A 23,229-nucleotide genomic window follows, 5' to 3' on the forward strand; every position below is an offset into this window, starting at 1 on the left:
CTCGATATATATATATATATATATACAAAATTAGTGATTAGCACAGAATAGTCAAAGGAACTATTTATTTACAGATAGAGCTTTACAGGAAGAAAATCAATTTTACACAGTGATTGAGACTTCATTTTTAAGTTTCTCACTCACTCCAAGGAAGATTGATATTTTTCAGTAAATAATTAACAATCAAGTGTTATCTAACAGGAATATTCTGATTATCCAGTTAAGAAATTGTCTTTAAAACACTATTACACTTTATACTGTGTATTATTCTGTACAGTTTCCTTGTTAAAAGACTGAATTTTTGTTTAATATCAGAACTATTGTGTACAACAGCTATGGTTAATAGAAACTGAAAGAACTGTGGATGCTGTAAATCAGAAACAAAAACAGAAATTGCTGGAAAAGCTCAGCAGGTCTGACAACATCTACGCAGAGAAATCAGAGTTAACATTTCTGATCCGGTGACCCTTCCTCTGTTCTGAGGAAAGGTCACTGGACCCAAAATGCTAACTCCAATTTCCCTTCACAGATGCTGCCAGACTTGCTGAGCTTTTCCAGCAATGATCAATGTCAGACTTGGGGAATAAGATGACTAAAAGGTGCAATAATATACCAGTATTTTATCAATCAAGCCACTAGTAGCACCAAACTGTACATTTACCAACAAATGTAGAAATCTATGAACAATTACGGAAATCTGTGCACAGGTTTATCATTTTTCTGATTCCAGTATTCACCTCTAGATGTAAGGTTGTCTAATCCAAGGCTTCTCCCTCTTCTACTGACCCTCTCAGGCTTCACAGTAGATTCTGGTGTTCGATTTTTACCAAGTAATGTTGCTTTCTCAGTTATTCTGCAGGAATCATCTTGAATCATTCTCCTTAAAATACCAAGCTTTGGACCAAATCGAGTTTGTATACTTCTTCTTATGGTATCAGCAATATTAGTATCACAGTCAAAGAGCACCTTTACAAATTCCAAGTATACCCTGTTTGAAAATAAAACCCCAGTTTTACACTAATATGTAATCCCCTTTTCTTTGAAATCCTATCAAAACGTTCAGTCTTTTTCAATAGATATAAAACAATCACTATTTAATGGAGCTGACAGGGGACTTGACTGCCAACTGCAGAGCCAGTGAGAGCCTCATGTTGTCTTTTTTTCAGGATGACCTGCTGAATTAAGTGCCAATTAAACAAGCAACTGGACAGTACTGAGTATAACCCAAGATCAAGGACACTGGAGACAAAAGTCCTAGATATTTAAAGCTGCCAGCCTCCTCATTGCTCAGAGTACTGGGATGTAGTGGGTACTGTTGGCAATGTATCCATTCGAGAATCAGGACCTCAGGAAGTGTGGGTTGCAAGGGTAGGCAGTGGCTCCACTTGCCTTTGCTGAGTGCCTCAATGAGGAACCAAGAGCCTTTGAATAAGGAATCCCTCATACCAGAGAAATCCAACAAGTTTACTTTTTGGATTTCACCCACCAATGGATGAACATAAACTAAAAACTTAGGGAAAATGCAGGAATGGTGTGGTCTCAACCAGTTTACGTTTGACCTGATTAAAATGCTCCCCTCATACTAAAGTCACCACAAGGGGAAATTCTACCAAAAGGGCAGGACCTTCAGATTGCAGAGATGGTGATCTTGGAGCAGGAAGGGCATGTGGTTAGGTGGGATGGTGATGGACTGAGACTTCACCACATTTTCACATCCACCACAATCAGGTCCATGGTGGGCAGTGCCATGGTTGACCTTACCATCCAGTTATAAATCAAAGCTCTTAAGTGGCCAATTAAGGATCATTAAGGGCCTCTGCCCATAATCACTGAGCTGCGAGTAGGCCTGTCACCATGGCCAGCTGACTAACCCATGCTTGGCACCTGGGTGGGTACAGGGAAGGGTGATCATCTCCATGATCAAAGATAAACAGTGCCTAAACAAGGGACTGTATATAAGACAGGGGTTGCCAGGTGGGAGCTTCTGATTTTTGCTTCCGACTTTCCCCCTCCCATGGCATGTCCTCACATCACAGGACTGAGTGTTAGAGGAACAAAAACAAGTCAATTCTCAAATCTGCTTAATTAAAACTTTTTTAGTCCAAACGTGAAATTTCAAAATACATTACTCCCCTTCTCTACTTTTGCCAGTGCTGTCAGGCAGTACACAAGCAAGTCTTAGCAGAACTTATACACTTAATGGTAAGTTCCTAGGAAGTGCTGTTGAACAAAGAGACCTTGGAGTGCAGGTTCAAAGCTCCTTGAAAGTGGAGTCGCAGGTAGATAGGATAGTGAAGAAGGCATTTGGTATGCTTTCCTTTATTGGTCAGAGTATTGAGTACAGGAGTTGGCAAGTCATGTTGCGGCTGTACAGGACATTGATAAGGCCACTTTTAAAATATTGCATGCAATTCTGGTCTCCTTCCTATCAGAAGGATGTTGTGAAACTTGAAAGGGTTCAGAAAAGATTTACGAGGACGTTGCCAGGTTTGAAGGATTTGAGCTATAGAGAGAGAGGTTGAATAGGATGGGGCTGTTTTCCCTGGAGTGTCAGAGGCTGAGGGGTGACCTAATAGGGGTTTATAAAATTATGAGGGACATGGATAGGATAAATAGACAAAGTCTTTTCTCTGGGGTTGGGGAGTCCAGAACTGGAAGGGCATAGGTATAGAGTGAGAGGGGAAAGATTTAATAAAGGCAACTTTTTCACGCAGAGGGTGGTACGTATATGGAATGAGCTGCCAGTGGAAATGGTGGAGGGTAGTACAATTGCAACATTTAAAAGGCATCTGGATGGGTATATGAATAGGAAGGGTTTGGAAAGATAAGGGCCAGGTGGTAGCAGGTGGGACTAGATTGAGTTGGGATATCTGGTCGGCATGAATGAGATGAACTGAAGGGTCTGTTTCCATGCTGTACATTTCTATGACTATGACTCTATGGCCTTTGTGGTAAAATGTTTCCTGCAAAATGTAGACTAAACTAATCAAAAGCAATGGTGACAAAAAATGGGAAAAATCTCGCCAAGCAATACCATCAAAACAAAACTCAACATTGTAAGTGACTTTACAAACACAAAATTAAAGTTTACCTGCAAGAAAATCTAATGTAATACTACTAATACAAAAAGCATAATTAGGCTCCTTGTGCCCTGGTGATGTTTACAGTTTTACCACCTACTTCAACAATAATATATTGAAAAACTAAAAAACAAAGCCAGACAACCCAATGTATACTCACCTATTTGATAACATATTGTGTAGATCAATCATTTCTGCAAAAGCATCGACGTTATCATTTGCAACAGCACAGATATCATTTTTCTGGTAACAAGCCTCCTGCAATTCAGAAAGAATCTCCTGTATTGCAGAACATCTTCGAATACTACAGCTGAATCTGGATTTAATTCCAACTGCATTGCATTTCAGGAAATCTTTGATAAATTGCTTTCCCTAGAAGGGGACATAAAAATAGTTAGGACAGGCACACCAAATTCTATAACAACAAAATAAATCAATGCACTTTCTACTGTTTGAATGACTGTTGCTGTTCCACAAGCAGATATTCCTGATAGATTGTGTTTTTTTTTCGATGCAATTCACCCAAATTGGCAAAACTTGCTCAAGAGGAGAATTGAGTGAGCAAGTTTCCACAATCTTGACATTGCCCGCTCGAGATTTAATTAATCATCATTGCAAATTTAGATTTCATTAAGCTGCTTTTTTGGTACAAAGGTATTAGGAAGTGTCACACCTCCTTGGGGTAGCAGATTGGAAATCAAACTCTGCTGGTCCTTGAGTCATCACAGAATTTAACAAGTCCAATCAAAGTACATGAAGTCCCCAATTTACTCATTGGATAGATCCAGGTTAACAAAAAAAGTGGACCAGGTTCTACTCTCGGCAGTAACTACAATTTATTACAAATAAAAATTCTATATACAGGCAAACAACTATGATCTGTTGCCATATAATTCTACTAATTAAAATTCTAATCTGTTCTAAAAATCTAATACACACCAAAAATAGCAGATATCTGCCTTATAAGTGGAAGGAAAAAATCTGAGGAAACAGTTTAGTACACTCAGTCCACAGGGTTCGCTAGATATTCTTGTTCTTTGCATGGATGCCCTATTCTTCAATCTCCAGGTTCCTTTTATTTCTTCAGGAGGCACAGGTGATTGATACATTACGTGCAAAGTCTCTTAGTAACTAGCTTAAAAGCCACAGCTTACAGCCACTGGCAAGGGAAAGTAAACTGGCTTTCTTCAGGTTTTAGGTACTTTTACTGCAGTGTGAAAGAGAGAGCAAGTGAAAGAGAGAGAGGGTGAAAGAAAGAGTAGGCGTGAAAGATAGAGTGTGAGAAAAAGTAAGAGTGAGAGTGAAAGTGAAACAGAGAGACAGAGAGAAAAAAAAGAATGAGAGTGTATGAGAGACCGAGAGAGAACATGGAAGACAGAGTGAAAGACACAGAAAGTGAAAGATAGAGTGTGAACAAGAGAGAGAGTGAAGGAAAGCAAGAGTGAAAGAGAGAGTGAAAGAGAGAGAAAATGTGAAAGTAAACAAAAAAGAGGGTGAGGATGAAAGCAAGTGTGAGAAGGAGAGGGTGTTTGAGAAGGAGAAAGTGAAGGATGAAAAAGATTGTGTGAGAAAGATTGTGTGAAAATGAGATTATGTGAGAATGAGATTGTGTGAGAAAGAGAGAGAAGTAGGAAAGTGTGTGTGTGAGACATGGTGAAAGACAGAGGGATGAACGAGAGAGATAGTGAAAGAAAGAGAGAAAGAGACCAAACAAGAAAATAAGCAAGTGAAGGACAAACAGGGATTTGAAAACAAGAGTGAGAATTTTAAAATCAGGACACTGCTTATCTAGATGTCAATGTAGACCAGCAAGCACAAGGATGAAAGACAATCATGATTTGCTACATGTTAAGAAAATAGCAAAGTTTTGCTTGACCTCAAATTTAAAGGATGAAGAATACAAGACTCCAGCCAGAAGCACACTGGAATACAAGGGATCCTTAATTATCTAAATACCAATTATCCGAAGGAGATCTCGAGGTCCCGATACAAACATTATATCAAAGACATGTTTCCAACAGTGATTGCATCTTTTGTTAGTGATTAAACAGGCACCATCTCCAAATGACTGACCTCGTGCCCTCTCTCCCTCCCCACACTTTCCCTGGAGTTCTACAGAGGGGTGTACCCTAACATCCCCCCCCCACCCCCCTCCCCATCCCCCACTTCCCAGGAATAATCTCTCCAGCAGGTCAAAACATTGTGTCTGTGTGTGTGCTATTTGGAGACTTACCCCACAAAAGCAGCTGCAGCTACAGCAGTCTTATTGTTGGTGTGCAGTTCAGATGCCCCGGAGGGGAGCGTGTGTGGCAGGGGGCTGTGTTGGGGGGCAGGGGCATGTGCGCATTGAGCTGCGGGGCGGGGTTGGACAGGGTTTGGGGGCGGGGTTGGATGGGTTTGGGGGGTTTGGAGGGGGATTGGATGGGGTTTTTGGGCAGGGGGTGGCATTGGACCAGGTTGGGGGGGCGGTGGGGCAGGGTTGGACCACGTTGGGGGCAATGCTGGATGGGGTTGAGGGGGCGATGCTGGGGGCAGGGCCTCGTGCGCTGTGTGCTGCTGCAGTCTTCTTAACTGGGAGCAGACTTTAATAACTCCAAGCCCAATTTTCCGAATAATCAATTATCCGAACAAAATATCCGTTCAGATAATCGAGTTCCCACTGTAATTGAGTCCAGAGGCAAACATGGCAAATAAGTTTGCTTCAAGAGCAGATGAGCCGAGACAGGGATAAAATGAAGTTGTAATCGAACTGGAAATAGATGGTCGGAGTGATGCTACCAATAATGAAATCTGAAGCTCATTTTAGGATCAGATCTAACAGCACGCGTGTGAACAGATTGATTTAATCTCAGACTGTTGCCAGGGATGTCAGTGGAGCTGACAACTAGCACACTGAATTGGAAGTAAGGACTAAAAGCAATTGCTCCAGAGAGGTAGGGCAGGGTGTCAGTTTTGTACATATGAAAACCAGCATTTTGCTTTTGCATACTATCACCAAAGGTTGCCTGTAAATGAGAAATAGAGGGGTCAAAGCTAAATCCCTGGGAGTTACCGGTAGTAAGGGCATGGCTGCAGGAAAAGAAGCCATTGCAAGTGAATCTCTAGTTATGGAGAGCTACTCTAGAATAAAAACAACAAATGCTGGAGATCACAGCGGGTCAGACAACATGCATGGAGAGAGAGCAAGCTAACATTTTTTGTTATTTTCAGTACAGATTCAAGGATGTGCAGTTAATTGTTCCTACTCTAGAATGAAACCAATGTTCAACAAACCTATGCTGCTAAACCACAGCAGAGACACGTTGCAGGGCACACCAGTTTAAAATGCTCATTTTGTAAAGCCCATTTACAGCTTTTTAAATTAATAACCATTGCTTTATCAAATTTTGTTTAAAATAGTTATAAAAACTTCGCGATTACTGACCTGTGAAAGTTTCTTTTTTGTAAATATGAAGTGAATTTGAGTAGAAACTGGAGTAAAAATTCTCAAAAAAACTAATATAGCTTCACAAAACAAAAAAACAAGGTGACAGAAACCCCAAATTCTTAGAGGCAGAATGCATAAGATACAAATATAGACCGTTGACCCGTTTAAAAGTAAATGTGCTCATCTCAAAGGAAGAAAAATAAACTTGCATTTTTGAAGGCTTGTTGTTTACAATAAAAAGTTGGGGTCGGGACGAGAAGGAGGAAAGACAAAGTCTACTTTGATTCACAGCATGGATAAACTAAAGAACAGGATGACAATGTAATCCATGATTCCCCAGACAGCAAGGTGTCAAATTCAGCCTTAGATCAACATACCCTTCTAAACACTAATCACTTCCCCAAATGGGGGCAGGAAAGAATTTTAAAGACACCCAAAATGATTGTCTTACTATATTCCTCTGACAATGTTGCTATAGGCTGCAACAGATTCAAAGATAGGAAATGCAAAATTTGCTTGAAGGTAATCTCAATGCTATTTACTGCATTTCAATTGAATTCATTTTGCGGAGAGTCTTATGTATTTCTGGCTCCCTTCTACTCTGAAACAAGACTTCCTCTCACACAATCAACCTAGGAGGTTACACATCTACACAACTCCCAGTAACTAGCAACTTAACAAAAATCATGGAATGGCTGTAACATAGAGAGAAGTAATTCAGCCCATTTAGTTGTGCCAGCTCCCAGTAAAAACAACCTGTCGAGACACCACCCCATTCTATTTATGCAGAAAAACAAACAGATGCTGCAAATCTGAAATAGAAAGCAGAGTATGCTGGAAATACTTAGCATGACTGGCAGTACCTGTGGAGTAAGAAACAGTTCATGCTTCAGATCTTTTTCAGAACCACTTAAACAGCACCTTTACCATAATGCTACTGTTCCCAAATGTCACATAAGATATTAGAAAAGATGACTGAAAGCTTGGTCACAGCATTAGTTTCCAAGGAGAGTCTTAAGGTGGGGGGGTTGGGAGCGTCGGTTTCAAAGATTTAGGAATAACATTTCTTTTTTCCGCCTAGAAAACTGAAGGCATAGTTGAATGATCAAATCCCAGCGGAAGGAGGGGGTGGCAAAACAGAGCAGGGATTTGACAACTACTGTAGGTCAATGATGGCTGAATTGAACTTGGTGAGATTAGGATTCAGGCAGCAATGTTATCTCTTTTTCATTGGTTAGTTTGGATGATGGAGGTTAGCCAAGACAGCACTGCAATAGTCAAGTACAGAGGAAACAAAGGCATAAAAGACCATTTCAGCACTAGATGATCTGAGGGAGCAGTATTGTTGGGAGATAATAATGGAGATAAAAGTGGACAGCCTTGGCAATGGAACCAATGAGTTGGAACCTTACCTTGACCAAAACAACACAGATGTATGAATCAACCTCACACAATATCCAGGAAGAGTAAATGGAATTGATCATTTATGCAAGGACAAAAGACCATTACTTCAGTTTTCCTAAAACTTAGTTGAAGGTAATTCCTGTTTATCTTATACTGGTCTTCAGGCTAGTACTGTGACCAACAACTCTATGTTCTGATGTTCTCCAACCAAAGGAGCATTTCTTGTACCTAGACATTCACTTTATTATCACAGCCATGGCCTCCTCTTTTTGCACACCAAATATTTGCTTGCTCCATGCAAACATATTCCAATGAGTGCCTCATAAATGCAAGATATTAAATTGATCAGGAATGATAAAAAGGAAAAAAATATTTAACTAAGCCATACAGCCTGGATTACAAATTAGTACAATCTGTTAATTATTTGAATGAACGGACTGATGTTGTTACAATCCCAGACCAGACAAGATCATCAAATTGTGTTGCATATGGTTAACCTTTATTTTTAAGGTTACAAAATGGTAAGATCCAGGGGACTTACTGAGCCACAAGATTTCATTGTTTTGAAGAAACAATAATAAAATTTACTATGCAACGTTAGAACAGTAATACAATCTATAATACATGTACTGACAGCCCCTGGATTATGACCGGGTTCCATTCCTGAGTTTGTTCATAAGTTGATTTGTAGGCAAGTTGGAACACAATGCAGGACAACATAAAGCAGTCATTTGTAAGTACAGGAAATGTTTGTGTGTCAGATATTTAAAATGACACCACTGTATGAAATCATAAGCATAAGTATAAGTGTATGCAAGTCAGGTAAATCTGTATAACTGTACAACTGATTGCTAAATCGAGATTATTTTGTAAAGAGGGTAATATCCTGTGATCAAATAAACCAAAGTGCATATGCTTAAATGGAATTCAGCAAAGCATTCAAAAAGGTTCTGCATGCAGACTGGTTTGTAAGGTTAGGTCACATGGGATCCAGGGGGAGCTAGCCAATTGGATACAAAATTGGCATGAAGGTAGGAGACAGAGGATGTTGGTAGGCATTGTTTTTACGACTGGAGGCTTGTGATCAGTGGTGTGCCACAAGAATCAATGCTGGGTCCACAGCCTTTCCCCATTTATATAAATGATTTGGATGTGAATATAGGAGGCATAGATAGTAAGTTTGCAGATGACACCAAAATAGATGGTGAAGTGGACAGTGAAGATGATTATCTCGGAGTACAACGGGACCTTAATCAGATGGGCCAATGGGCTGAGTGGCAGGTGGAGTTTAATTTAGACAAATGTGAGATGTTGCATTTGACAAGGCAAACCAGGACGGAAATTATACAGTTAATGGTAGGGGCTAGGGAGTATTGCCAAACAAAGAGACCTAGGGGTGCAGGCATATACTTCCTTGAAAGTGGAGTCACAGGTAGACAGGGTGGTGATGAAGGCATTTGGTATGTTTGCCTTTTTTGGTCAGAACATCGAGTATAGGAGTTGGGATTTCATTTTGTGGCTGTATAGGACATCGGTGAGGCAACTTGTAGAATAATGCATACAATTCTGGTCATCTTTCTGTAGGAAGGATGTTGTTAAACTTGAAAGGACGCAGAAAAGATTAACAAGGATGTTGCCAGGATTGGAGGGTTTGAGTTATAGGGACAGACTGAATAGGCTGGGTTTTTTATCCCTGGAGCATTTTCCCTGGAGGCTGAAGGTGACAAAATCATAGAAGTTTACAAAATCATAAGTGGCATGGATAGGGTGCATAGCCCAGGTCTTTTTCCTAGGGTGGGAGAGTCCAAAACCAGACGGCATAGGTTTAAGGTGAGAGGGGAAAGATTATAAAAGGATCTGAGGGGTAACTTCTTCACGCAGAGAGTAGTGTGTGTATGGAATGAGCTGCCAGAGGAATTGGTGGATGTGGGTACAATTACAACATTTAAAAGGTATCTGGATGAATATACGAATAGGGAGGGTTCAGAGAGACATTGGTCAAATGCTGGCAAATGGGATTAGGTCAACTCGGCGTGGGTGAGTTGGACTAAAGGGTCTCAATATCAAATAGCAAATGCAATCAAGACAACATGCATGGATTTCTCAGCTATTAATCCCAGACATTAACAACATGGTGGGTCAACATGGGGGTGGCATGGTGGCTCAGTGGTCAGCACTGCTGCCTCACAGCGCCAGGGGCCCGGGTTTGATTCCACCCTCCGGCGACTGTCTGCATGGAGTTTGCACATTCTCCTCATGTCTGCGTGGGTTTCCTCCGGTTTCCTCCCACGGTATCCAAAGATGTGCAGGTCAGGTGAATTGGCCATGCTAAATTGCCCATTGTGTTCACGGATGTGTAGGTTAGGTGCATTAGTCAGGGGAAATGCTGGATAATGGATCTGGGTGGCATTCTCTTTGGAGGGGTGGTGTGGACTTGTTGGGGTGAAGGGCCTGTTTCCACACTGTAGGAATTCTAATCTTATTAAACTTCACAAGGGATTACAATTCTTCATGTTCACTGATATGGCCTTAAACTCTCTCCCAAGAGCCACACAACAACTGCTCCTGTTTAACTTGATCACACTCATGTCCTGGGCTAACATTTCCTTAGATTCCAAAACTGCATTTACTTATCATGACAATACCATCTTTACTGAGCTAGGTATACATCTTGGCTTTTCCCAAAACTCTAATTTGACTCAGCAGTAATGAAGCAAATACTGCTTATGAGCTTTTGAACCTCCACTCTCACAGTTGTACTCAAGTATTAGTATTCACGGAATTCTGTAACCCCTCACAGCTCCTACCAAAAAGAACACAGTGACTTTCCCACTTTTACAGTTCTCCAAGTCAACCTGTGATTCTAGACTGCACAGAGCTAGGTCACTGCTCTTGCCCCTATTCCAGTCCAACTCAAATGATTTCTAAAGTAGAAATCATGTTTAACTAACTTGCTGGAGTTTTTTGAAGAGGTAACAGAAAGGCTGGATGAGGGCAATGCTATTGAATGGGCATGCATGTGTTTCCAGAAGGCTTTTGTTGCAGGTGGCACACAACAGATTTGCAAAGTGAGTTGGAGGTCGCTGTAAAAATGGTCAAGAGCAACACGAATACAAACTTGGCTGAGTGATAGTAAACATAGTAATTGTCAATGGATCATTTTTTGGAGTCGAGGAAGGTTTGCGGTGGAATTCCCCAAGGATTGGTATTTGAATTTTGCTTTTCCTGATATACATTAAATGATCTCGATCTTGGAGTGTGCAGGGAGACAATATCAAAGTTTGCAGAAGACACAAAACTTATAAGAACTGACAGAAGGATGGTGTGGAACTCCAAAGGGACATTGACAAGTTGGTAGAGTGGGTGGATAAGTGGCAGATGGAGTTCAATGCAGAAAAGTGTGAGGTGATGCACTTTAGAAGGAATAACATTAACAGACAATATTAAATAAAGGGTACAATTCCAAAGTGGGTGCGGGAGCGAAGGAACCTGGGAGTGTGTGTGTGCACAGATCATTGAATGTGGCAGGACAAATGGAGAGAGCAGTTATAGAGTCATAGAGATGTACAGCAAGGAAACAGATCCTTCAGTCCAACTCGTCCATGCTGACCAGATATCCCAAACCAATCTAGTCCCACCTGCCAGCACCCAGCCCATTTCCCTCCAAACCCTTCCTATTCATATACCCATCCAGATGCCTTTTAAATGTTGCAATTGTAATTGCTTTATAAATGACTAACCCTCCACCATAAAGTCACAAGTTGCCAATGATTAGACAATGTTCAACACCATTCGTGAATACTCAGATATTGAAAATATGCAGGTGTGTGCTTAGAAGTGACAAGTAACATTTGCATTACCCACATACCAGACTTGATCACCTCTAACAATACAGAATTGGACCAATACCCTCTCACATTCAATGCCATCACCATCAGTGAATTTCCAACTACCAATACCCTGGGGATTGCCATTAACCAGAACTGGAGTGACCATATAGATTCATTACCCATTCCTGTGAAGGGCTTATGCCCGAAATGTCAAGTCTCCTGTATCTTGGATGCTGACTGACCTGCTGTGCTTTTCCAGCACCACACTTTTCGACCCTTATAAATTCATTGGCTACAAGGATATATAAAGGGCTAGGAATCCTGCAGAAATAACTCATCTCATGGTATGTTCTCAACTTTATTAATTGGGACAGTCAGTACAAGAGCAAGGAGGTGACATTGAATTGCATAAGACACTTGTTAGACCTCAGCTGCAGTACTATTTACAGTTTTGGATGCCACATTATAGGAGAGATGCAAATACATTGGAAAGAATGAAGAAGTGATTTATCAGAATGGTTCCAGGAATGAGGAACTCAGAGAGTTAATGAGAAAGTTATGAGGATAGACTGAATAATTTTGAACTGTTCTCCATGAAGAGAAGAGACGAGAGGATATTTTATGGAAGTTTATAAAATCATGAGCAGGCTGGACACAGTAGATAAGGAAAAGCTGTTCCCACTTATAAAAGGACTGAGATTGCAAGGCCATAGATTTAAAGTGATGTGCAAAACAAGCAAAGGTGATGTGAGAAAAATAATCTTTCACATAGCGAGTAATAAGAGTCTGGAAAACACTGGTTTAAAATCTGGTGGAGGCAGATTGAATTGAGGGATTTAAGAGGGCATTGGATGATTATTCAGATTGAGACAATGTGCAAGGTTATGGGGAAAATATAGAAGATTGCCACTTGGTAATGAAACTTGTTTAAGTAGCCAGTGCAGGCTGCATGGTCTACGATGTGACAATTCTGTGATGCTGTGAAATGTAACCCCAGGACTGCTTTTTCAGTGACTCCTGAACAGTTGAGAGATCTACCAAACAACTTGTAATAAATCTCTCCCTGAAAAAGGGCAGAATTGAAAGGTGCTTAAAAATGTGTTGCTAGAAAAGCGCAGCAGGTCAGGCAGCATCAAAGGAACAGGAGAATCGACCTTTCGGGCAGAAGCCCTTCTTCAGGCTTATGTCTGAAACGTCGATTCTCCTGTTCCTTTGATGCTGCCTGACCTGCTGCGCTTTTCCAGCAACACATTTTTAAGCTCTGATCTCCAGCATCTGCAGTCCTCACTTTCTCCTTCCAGAATTGAATGGTGCCATCTATCTACTTGTGGAAATTTTCCGCGAATTTCATATTCACACCAAATTCTAGCAAAGTATTGTAACCAAATTAGCTGATCACATAGAGATAGATAAGAAAGCAAGCCTGAGGAGGATGCAAAGGCCTGGATTTTCATCAGCAAGGCAGGTTTTGGGAAATTGGCCTGCTGCCTTAGCAGAAAGTACTAGGATGTGATCTTCGTTATTGGGAGGCAGGTTGCAGTTGAGCAAGATGACCCCAGAAAGTGTAGCAAGTAGCCAGGAGGGGCCCCTGCATATTGTGTGTTACTTAACAGGCTTACCTCAGCACTGTGGGACTTTACCACAATTAAAATGAAACAGTCAAGGGGCTTGAGCCTTCACGCTTCACATCCTTTCACGTCCTCACACTCTCCATACCTCATCTACTTCCCCATCACCCCTCATTGGCCACGAGACCATGCACCCTCACACATCCTCCAAAGCCAGGCTATGCTCCTCAACTTATTGTCATCCATTCTAGACAGGTTTTGCTACAATCCAATTAAATATGTCAATCATTCAGACCCTTTCAAAGTATAGATAGCAGAAACTGCAAACAGTCATTATAACAACCTTAAATATCAAATAAAAATTGACAAAATAGATTAGAGAGCCAGAAATGTCAATCCTGTAATGGCCTCCTTTGGGTTTAGGAGTTTTAACACGTTAATAGATTTCAGGTCTCTCAGCTAAAAATCCATAAAATTGTAATTGAGTAGGACATGCTTTTTTCCATAAGGGAACAAGCCATGTCAGGAATGCTGGATGCAGGCACGTGACCTAAGCCAACCCAAAATCTTAAAAGGCACCCCTGAAAATCAGAACAAATGTGAATTAGGGTGAAAATCACAGAATCTGGACTTGTCTGCTATTTTCAAAAAACCCTGAAGTCATCCCAACTCACTCAAGACCCAGGTCAAAGAGTCTGCACACTGATATGGATAGGTTAAGTGAGTGGACAAAATGTGGGAGATACAATATATAATGTGAGAATGTGGGAATTTGTGGAAAGAAAAAAAGCAAAATATTATTTAAATGAAGAGTCATTATAGAATACTATGGTGTGAGAGAATCTGAGGTGCCCTTGTACTCAAAACGTTAATGTACAGATACAACCAATCATTGAGAAGGCAAATGTAAAGTTGCCCTCAATTCCAAGGGGAAGATAAAATAAAAGTAGGGAAATGCTCCTATGACTATATATTGGTGAGACCACACCTGGAGTACAATATACAATTTTGGTCTCTTTGTTAAATAAAGCAGACTTGCATTAGAGGCAATTCAGAGAAAGTTGCATCGGTTTCTGGCATAAAGAGATTGTCTTACAAATAAGTCTTGAACCGTTTTTACCTAATTTCATTGGAGTCTAGAAGTGCAAGAGGTGACCTTATTGAACCACATGGAATTCTGAAACACCTTGAAAAAGTAGATGCTGAGATTACATCTCCCCCTGTGGAGAACCCAGAATTGGATGTACAATTTAAAAAGGTAGAACTTTTTGTTTGAAAGGCAGAAAACCAAAGGAATCTCTTCTCTCTGAGTCTCGTTGGAACTTTGGAATTTCCTGTGTTAGACTGTAGTGGAGGCTAAATGCCACACTGCTGGTCTTTTTACAAGGCAACCAAGCCCTTGTGTTTTTTTTTTCCCAGAGAGGAGGTAATTGGTCAGGCTACAACTAGGCTGGGTTGGAAAGGTTTATTGGGGCCCTTTTTGTTTACCCCTAACAGATAATGACTCATGTCTTTAAAAAAATGGTAGAATCAAAGGGGAGTGACCAGCTAGCTGTGTAGCTAGCCTTTGTTTAGAGTTTTTGATTCAGTTCACAGCGGTATGTGTGAAGAAAGGCTACTTGGGCATGTCCAACCAGGTACTCTCTCTCTCTAACTTCAAGCCTGTAAGCCCTGGTTTATTTCATTTTTACTCTTTGTACTAAGGGATATCTCTATTGGGACAGTTGCAAATATTTTCAGAACAGCATCATTAAGTCGGGATCGTCTGTCAGGTTTTTGGATAAGTTGAGTTATCCGGTATTCTATTTTCTGTTCTTTGTGTTTCATTCCATAATTTTGTAAATAAATTCTGTTTGTTTAAAACTTGGTAGTCGGATCAGCTAATTCACTCCGGGAATATCCACTATACGCTTACCTAAAACAAATAGCAAAGTTACGGACTGGGCTACCTGCTTAAAAATGTTTTGAAAGGTTGGGCCATGTCCATAACATAGGTCATCAAACATATTCAAGGCTGAGTTAAATAGATTTTTGAAGTACAAGATTGAGGTGAGTGGAGAAGGTTGCAGGCCAGAAAGTGGAATTAAAGCTTCAGAACAACCATGATTTTTTTGAATGGTGGAAGGGGGTTCAAGGGGGCATCTGGCCCTCTCCAATGTCTTAGGTTCAAATACTAGGAAGTGCAATTCTTTAAATAATTTAAAAATGAATCTGTTGAACTATACATTGGACATTTTGCACGGAGAGAAGCTTTTGCATAATGAAATAAACGATACATGTAATTGTCAAAAGAGATAGATTCATTAAATGAAATTTAATTCAAGATGTGGATAAAGCTCTAGCTTACATTAACAGCTGTCAAAAAAGTTCAATATTAAGACATTGGTTGTGATGGCACTGGGTCAAATGTTACAGCTGGATCTCCTCATTCCTGTTGAAGCATAGATAAATGCACACAAACAAGCTTCAAGAGGGAGTTCATAGTTAAAGTTTATGTAGCACAGTGATTTACATGAGATACAAGCCAGAGGGGCATCATAAAAACATTACAAGACAGTGGAAAACTTAAGTTTTTCAGCTTTAGGAGAAGCATTGAGGAATCAAATTTTACAAGTAGAACACTTTTGCATTGATAATAGAAGAAAAACAAAACGTCCTCCTATTGAATTCCTTTATGTACAAGAAATTGATGAGATTTGAGAGGCTACAAAGTATTTGCTTAAACTGTGCGAAGTATATCAATCTGTTGACATGGATTAAAAAACAAGCTGACAGTCAGGAAAAAAAAACTAGTCTGTCTAACCTCTCCCATATAGTGATGAAATCCCAAGACTCAAAATCAAGTCCAATTCAAGTTCTGATGAAAGATCGTTATACTTCCATTTTAATTGCATTATTTTGCCAGTGTGTCAAAATTAAGTTTATTTTACATATAATACTTGATTTTATTTCTTGAAGTAAAGGTGGGGGTGAAGCTAATCCATTGGAAAGGTGTAACAAATGAAAGCCTTCTTTGGCTTGAAGAACTAAACATTCTTGCAGCAGAAGGAAAACAGTATAATGACAATTACAGCGAGCTATGCCCTTCAATGCTCCGATGGGCAAATCCACCACCTGGTACCAAGCTAAACCACAAAGAAAGTGAAACTTCAGTCCCTAGTACATGGAGAAATTTTGCCAAAGCTATTTAATGACATCTTCTGTAAAAAACAACTGGTTTTGGAATGGAACAGGAATAGGAATGCTGTAATACCCTACTTTCAAACAGTACAATAACACATTGTGCAAATAATTTAGATTACTTACAGTGTGGAAACAGGCCCGTCAGCCCAACAAGTCCACACCAACCCTCCGAAGAGCAACCCACCCAAACCCATTCCCCTATACCTAACACTATGGGCAATTTGGCATAGCCAACACACCTACCCTGCACATTTTTGGACTGTGAGAGGAAACCAGAGCACCCAGAGGAAACCCACACAGACATGGGGAGAACATGCAAACTCCACACAGACAGCTGCCTGAGGCAGGAATTGAACCCAGGTCTCTGGTGCTGTGAGGTAGCAGTGCTAACCACTGTGCCACCGTGCTGCCTATAATGGCCCATCTGAATTAAACATTCATGAGGGAATTTGAAGTGTTTCTTACAGGTAAAAGATTTTATTGATGCAGATTATCACTAGTTTATTATGCTTCACCTGGTAAAATTGTGGTTAAACATTATAGTTTCATTAAATTTATTGTAAACTTTAAAATTAAATTGCAGTATAAGTGTTCATTTTTCTATTTTGAACACAGAATTCATTAAACAGTCTACATGCATGACCAATACTTATGAACATAACCCATAACACGGAACATTCCTATTGATTAGAAAGTGGACCATTTTTGTGTATTTGAAATTAGCATGCTCATTTAAACCAACACTGCAGTACTCCTCTTTAATGTTCCTGCACAATTACGTTTGCTGCGACTTAAGAATCTATTCTTGGACTCTTTCTATTCCGCATCTATATGCAGCCCTTCAGTGATTTTATCCAAAAGTTGTAGTTTTCAAATATATGCTGATGACACCCAGTATCTACCTTATCACAACTTTTCTCAACTCTTTCATGACAATTAAATTATGAAACTACTTATTTAATATTCAATTTGAGGATAAACAGATTAATCCAATTAAATAATCCAAAACCTGAAACCATTGTCTTTGATCCCTGCTCCAGATTCCATTCCTGAGCTAGATTTTTGTCCCTGGCAATGGTCTAAAAGTAAGTCAGCCTGTTCACCTCCTCTGTGCTGCGTTTGAAACTGGGATGAGTGTTTAACCACACATTCACACCATTTGCCTATTTCCACCTCTGTAACATTATCTCATCTCATTTCAACTTATCCACTGCTGAAACCCTTAATTGTGCCTTCCTTACCTCCATTCTTGCTATTCCAATGCATTCCTAACTGATCTCCCAAATTCTTCATCCAGAAACTTGAAGTCATCCAAAACCTCTGCTGTCCATAAGCTATGCCTCTGCAAGCCTTATTTAAATATAGACACATAGTAAACAGGAGCAGAGGGAGGCCATTTGACCCTTTGAGCCCACCCCACCATTCAATCTGATCATGGCTGATCATTCAACTCAGTACTTTATTACTAATTTCTCTCCACATACTTTGATCCCTTTAGCCCTAAGAACTATCTCTAACTCCTCTTGAAAACAGTCAATGCTTTAAATTCCCTCCCATATTTGTGCTTGATGACCTACACTGTTTTCTAGTTAAGCAACACTGCGATGCTAAAATTCTTCCTTTCCATCCTCGAATCTCTCCTTTTCCTCACTGTTCCTTTCACTAATCTTCTCCATCCTCCAAAATTCTGCATACATCCGATTCTGGGTCTTTGGGTCACCCCCAATTTTCATACATCTACCATTGGTAACCATGCCCTCATCTCTACCCTACACCTCTACCCATCTTTCCATCTGGAAGACCAGACTCAAAACCTTTCATTTTCTGAGCTTTTGGTCATCCTAACTAATACTCAGATGCTTCAGTGTCATTTTATTTTCTAATACTGTTGCAAAGTACCTTGGATGTGTTAATACATTAATGCCCCTAATGTTACTGTGGCTTCATAAATCCAATAAAGGAAGAAGCTCTTCAAGAATCAGCTTGCTGGAGCATTTCTCTGAAACACCCAAATCAAAACAGATGGGATTAACTTAGTGTCACGTAACTAATGGAATTTAGGAAAATGAGACGAGACCTTAGTGAAATTTCTTATAGACCTTGATAAGATAGATGCAGAATGGTCATTTTCCCTTCTGGGAGAGTCTAGGACCAAAGGGCATAATCTCACAGTAGTGGGTTGCCTGTCAGGACAGATATGGGGAGGAAATTCACAGAGGGTGGTCAGTCTGTGGAATTCTTTAGCATAGAGGCCTGTAGAGTTATAGAGTTATAAATCAAGGAAACAGACCCTTAGGCCCAACTCATCCATGCCAATCAGATTCCCGAAAGTGAACTAGTCCTATTTGCATGCACTTGGTCCATATCACACTTCTCTCTTCCTATCCATGTACCGGTCCAAATATCTTTAAAGTGTTGGAACTGTACTCACTTCTACCACTTCACCTGGCAGCGCATTTCAGGTTGATCATTAAGTGTATTTAAGTCTGAGATAGACAGATTTCTGAACAGTAAGGGAATCAAGGGTTACAGGAATGAGGCAAGAAATTGGAGTTGAAGATTATCAGATCAATCATGATGAGGTTAAAGATAATCCAAAATGATTCTACAAGTATATTAAAGGCAAAAGAACAACTAGGGAGAGAATAAAGATCAATAAAAATCTATGTGCAGAGGTAGGAGAGCTGCAAAGCCAATATTTCACATTACTATTTATTATGGAGAAAAACATGGAAGCTAGAAATATTGATGTGCTCAAAACAGTCCACATTACACAAGAAGAATGCTGTAAGTCTTAAAAAAGCATTAATGTAGATAAATCTCCAGAACCTGATCAAGTGTATCCTTGGAAGCTAGGGAAGCAATTGCAGGACCTCTAGCAGAGATATTTGTATCATTGACAGACACAGGTGAGATGCCAAAGTACTGGAAGGTGGCTAGTATTGTGCTTTTATGTAAGAAAGAGAATCCTGGGAACCAGTGAATCTGGCGTTAGCAGTGGGTAAATTGCTGGAAGGGACTCTGAATAGGATTGACATGCATTTTGATAGGCAAGGATTCATTAGTGATGGTTAGCATGACTTTGTAAGTGGGAAATCGTACCTCATAAACTTAATTGATTTTTTTGAGGATGTGACCAAGATGACGGCGGAGAGTAGACGTTGTCTACATGAACTTTAGTAAGGGCTTTTGACAAGGATCCACATGGTAGACTGGTTAGTAAAGTTAGATCACAGCGGATTCAGGTAGAGCATGCCAAATGGATACAAAATTGGCTTGACGGTAGGACACAGAGGGTGGTGGTGGCATGTTGTTCTTTGGACTGGACGCCTGAGACCAGCAGTGTTTCACAGGAATTTGTGCTGGTTCCCCTGTTGTTTGTAATTTATATAAACAATTTGAGTGAGTTTAATTTAGATAAATGCAAGGTGTTGCAATTTGGTAAGATGAACAATGGCAGGACTTCTACAGTTAATGAAAGGGCTCTAGATAGTGTTGAAAAACAGAAAGACCTAGGAGTTCAGGTAAATGATTCCTTGTAATCTGTGTCACAGGTAGACAGGGTTATTAAGAAGGCATTTAGAATGACTGTCTTCATTGCTCAGACCATTGAGTTTAAGAGTTGGGATGTTATGTTACAGTTACATAGGAAGTTGGTGAGGCCACTTTTGGAGTACTGTGTACAGTTCTGATTGTCCTGTTATAGGAAGGATATTATTAAATTGAAAGGGGTGCAGAAAAGATTTAAGAGGATGTTGCCAGGAATGGAGGGCTTGAGTTATAAGTAGAGGCTGGATACACTGGGCCTTTTCTCACTGGAGTGCAGGAGATCGAGGGGTGACCTTACTGAGGTTTATAAAGCCATAAGGGGCATAGACAGGGTGAACAGCAAAGCTCTTTTCCTTACGGTTTGGGAGTTCAAAACCAGAGGGCATATTTTTAGGGTGAGAGGAGAAAGATTTAAAAGGGACCGGAAGGTAAACCTTTTCACACAGAGAGTGGTTCATATGTGGAATGAACTGCCAGAAGAAGTGGTAGATACAGGTACAGTTACAACATTTAAGAGACATTTGAATAAGTTCATGAATAAGAAAGGTTTAGAAGGATATGGGCCAAGTGCAGGCAATTGGAACTAATTTAGTTTGGGAAACTTGGTTGGTGTGGATGAGTTGGACCGAAGGCTTTGTTTTAGTGCTACATCGTTCTATCTCATTAAATGGCACAGCAGACTTAGTGGGCTGAATCGAAAAAGCACAGCAGGTTAGGCAGCATCTGAGGAGCAAAGGAGTCGACGTTTCAGGATGAAGGATCTTGCCCGTAACGCCGACTCTCCTGCTCCTCGGATTCTGCCTGACCTGCTGTGCTTTTCCACTGCCACACTGTATCGACATTGACTCTCCAGCATCTGTATTCCCCATTTATCTCCTAGGTGATGAGCTGAATGGCCTACTTCAACTCCTGTTACAAATATTAGAAAACTACAATAGGAAATTTTAAAAGTTGGCAACTATCAGCATGATTACAACTAAAAACAGAAATTGCTGTCTGTAACCAGGTTAAATCAAAACTGAAAGAACTGTGGATGCTGCAAATCTGAAACAAAAACAGAAATTGCTGGAAAAGCTCAAAGGCTCTGGCAGCATCTGTGGAGAGAAATCAGAGGCAGTGAAGGGTCACTTGACCCAAAATGTTAACTCTGATTTCTCCCCACAGTTTTCCAGCAATTTTTCTATTTTTATTTCAGATTTACAGCATCCACAGTCCTTTTGGTTTTTATTTAGCATGGTTACAAACATTTGCACTATTTTAAGACTTGAGCACTTTAAACATAACTAGCCATTACCTGTGTGTTAAAGCTTCCTGCATTCTGGAGAAGGAGACTGCAGATCTTGTACAGATTATCCAGGTCACAAGTGCTGTTTTCCAAACATTCAAAAACAGCACATCCCACCTCCGGAGCATTCTTCAAACAGTTATTGATTTCAACTGCTGGAAACAGAAAGTACCATGCAATGGTGTCTTAATTTTTACACTGTATTGGAGCAGCAAAAATAGCGCGGAAACAATTCTCCATGGTGGCATATCAGAAAGGCACAACACTCAGATTAGCATTATGCATATCTCGACTGTCAATTTGTCAATGGGAAGACTTTTGCACTGCAACATTAAGAACAGGCGCTCCACCCTCTTCTCCAACCTATCACCTTCACCCCCACCTTCATCTACCTATTGCATTCTCAGCTACCAAACCCCTGGTCCCACCCGTCCCGCCCCCACCTCCCGTTTATCTCTGAGCCCCCGGCCCACTAGCCTCATTCCTGATGAAGGGCTGATGCCCGAGATGTCGATTCTCCTGCTCCTCGGATGCTGCCTGACCTGCTGTGCTTTTCCAGCACCACACTCTCGACTCTGATCTCCAGCATCTGCAGCCCTCACTTTCTACTAGTGTACAGAATGCTGTAAAGATCGGAAATTCATACAATGCATTGCTACAAATGAGCAGTTCCATTCAATCCCAGATCAGGTAACACCCATCATGCAGGGTACAGGAATGTGATTACCGCACTATTGTATGCAACAAGTCTCTGTTCACACATTTCATTTGCAAAACGGAATTGAGAATGCAGTTAATTTAAGTTCAGGGAGCGCTCGGTAATTAGCGCAATAGCCGCATGATGCCAAAAGCTACAGACTGAAATGAAAGGCGGAGAGAGATGGGGAGGAGAGAGGAGGAGACGGGGGGCCAACAAGTTAACACGGTTTCCCAAACCTGCAGAAATACTGGAGGATTAAGGCGAAAAAAAAGTGAGAGCAAATTATTCGACCCACCTTCCAGTCCTCTCTCCCTCCTTGGACACTCCTCCAATCTCCTCAGCTTTCTCCCAGCTCCCGAATCCACAAGCCCCTCCAACCACCCTCCAGTAGTGCGCCTCCGGGAGCTCACCTGCACGCAGGGTCTCGCCTCGCACCTTCTCCGGTGCAGCGCCGCTGGAGTGCCAAGCCGCGGGCAGCTCATTCACACCGGCACGCTGCTCTGCAGCGCCCGGCAACCGGGCAAGGAAAAGCAGCAGCGACAGATAACCCTCCATCTCCAGCGCCGGGCGAGCAACCTCACGACGCCTTGAAGCGGCAGCAGGTTAAGATTAGGAATCTCGGAAAAAAAATCACGTGAGGAAAGGTGGGAGGGGGGATTTTAAAAATCGTGCAAGGAAGAGACAGCGATGACCACTTGCCACAGGAACTGCCGAGGCTCAGACTGGTAAGGTGAGGTGTTTTCTAATCTTTAAAGTATCATTGAGACGGGAGAAGGAAGAAAATCACAGATTGCACTTGCAAGTGATCCCTCAGGGGGACACGGGCTGCCAATGGTTTCTCAGGAATATATAATCTTCATAATCGATGTGAAACACTGCACTGCCCCAATGCCAAGAGCGTACCATTAAACAGCAGAAGTACTCCTCTCCAGTGAGTAGATGTGATGTACTGCAACACCCCCCCCCAAAAAAAAACACAAAATATAAACTAATCGAATTGACACATTTCCACCGACTGCACACTCCAGTGCTCGCTAGAATATTTTATGAAGCGCATCAACTGTGTGTTGTTTTATTTACCCCATTCTAACTGCTGCATTTCAGTGAAAGTTTATAACTTCACCGCGTGTATCCAACGCGCCGGTTTGGCCATAAACTGACACAGCTCTTCTTACTCAGCCACTGCCCTTACACACACAACAA

At 41.0% G+C, this 23,229-nt stretch overlaps 1 protein-coding gene across 1 annotated transcript; it reads right to left on the reverse strand.

Annotated features, from left to right (window-relative positions):
- Positions 1-576: 576 nt before the first annotated feature.
- On the reverse strand, positions 577-22,743 carry LOC140482250 (stanniocalcin-like). Its single transcript, XM_072579402.1, has 4 exons — positions 22,437-22,743; positions 21,336-21,481; positions 3,241-3,452; positions 577-988 (listed from the first exon to the last, which is right to left on the reverse strand). The coding sequence occupies exons 1-4, from the start codon at positions 22,579-22,581 to the stop codon at positions 688-690; spliced, it is 804 nt and encodes a 267-aa protein (XP_072435503.1). The 5' UTR covers positions 22,582-22,743; the 3' UTR covers positions 577-687.
- Positions 22,744-23,229: the final 486 nt, after the last annotated feature.

Source organism: Chiloscyllium punctatum, chromosome 1, assembly GCF_047496795.1.
Source record: "Chiloscyllium punctatum isolate Juve2018m chromosome 1, sChiPun1.3, whole genome shotgun sequence".
Lineage (NCBI taxonomy): Eukaryota > Metazoa > Chordata > Chondrichthyes > Orectolobiformes > Hemiscylliidae > Chiloscyllium > Chiloscyllium punctatum.

What these genes read in the sequence shown, in the direction of transcription:
- LOC140482250 (XM_072579402.1), bottom strand. Translation starts at nt 22,581, where the DNA reads ATGGAGGGTTATCTGTCGCTGCTGCTTTTCCTTGCCCGGTTGCCGGGC. An exon ending in AGGCGAGACCCTGCGTGCAG is followed by an intron (nt 21,482 to 22,436) that starts GTGAGCTCCCGG and finishes TTCTGTTTCCAG; the next exon opens with CAGTTGAAATCAATAACTGT. An exon ending in CACAATATGTTATCAAATAG is followed by an intron (nt 989 to 3,240) that starts GTGAGTATACAT and finishes ATTTTCAAACAG; the next exon opens with GGTATACTTGGAATTTGTAA.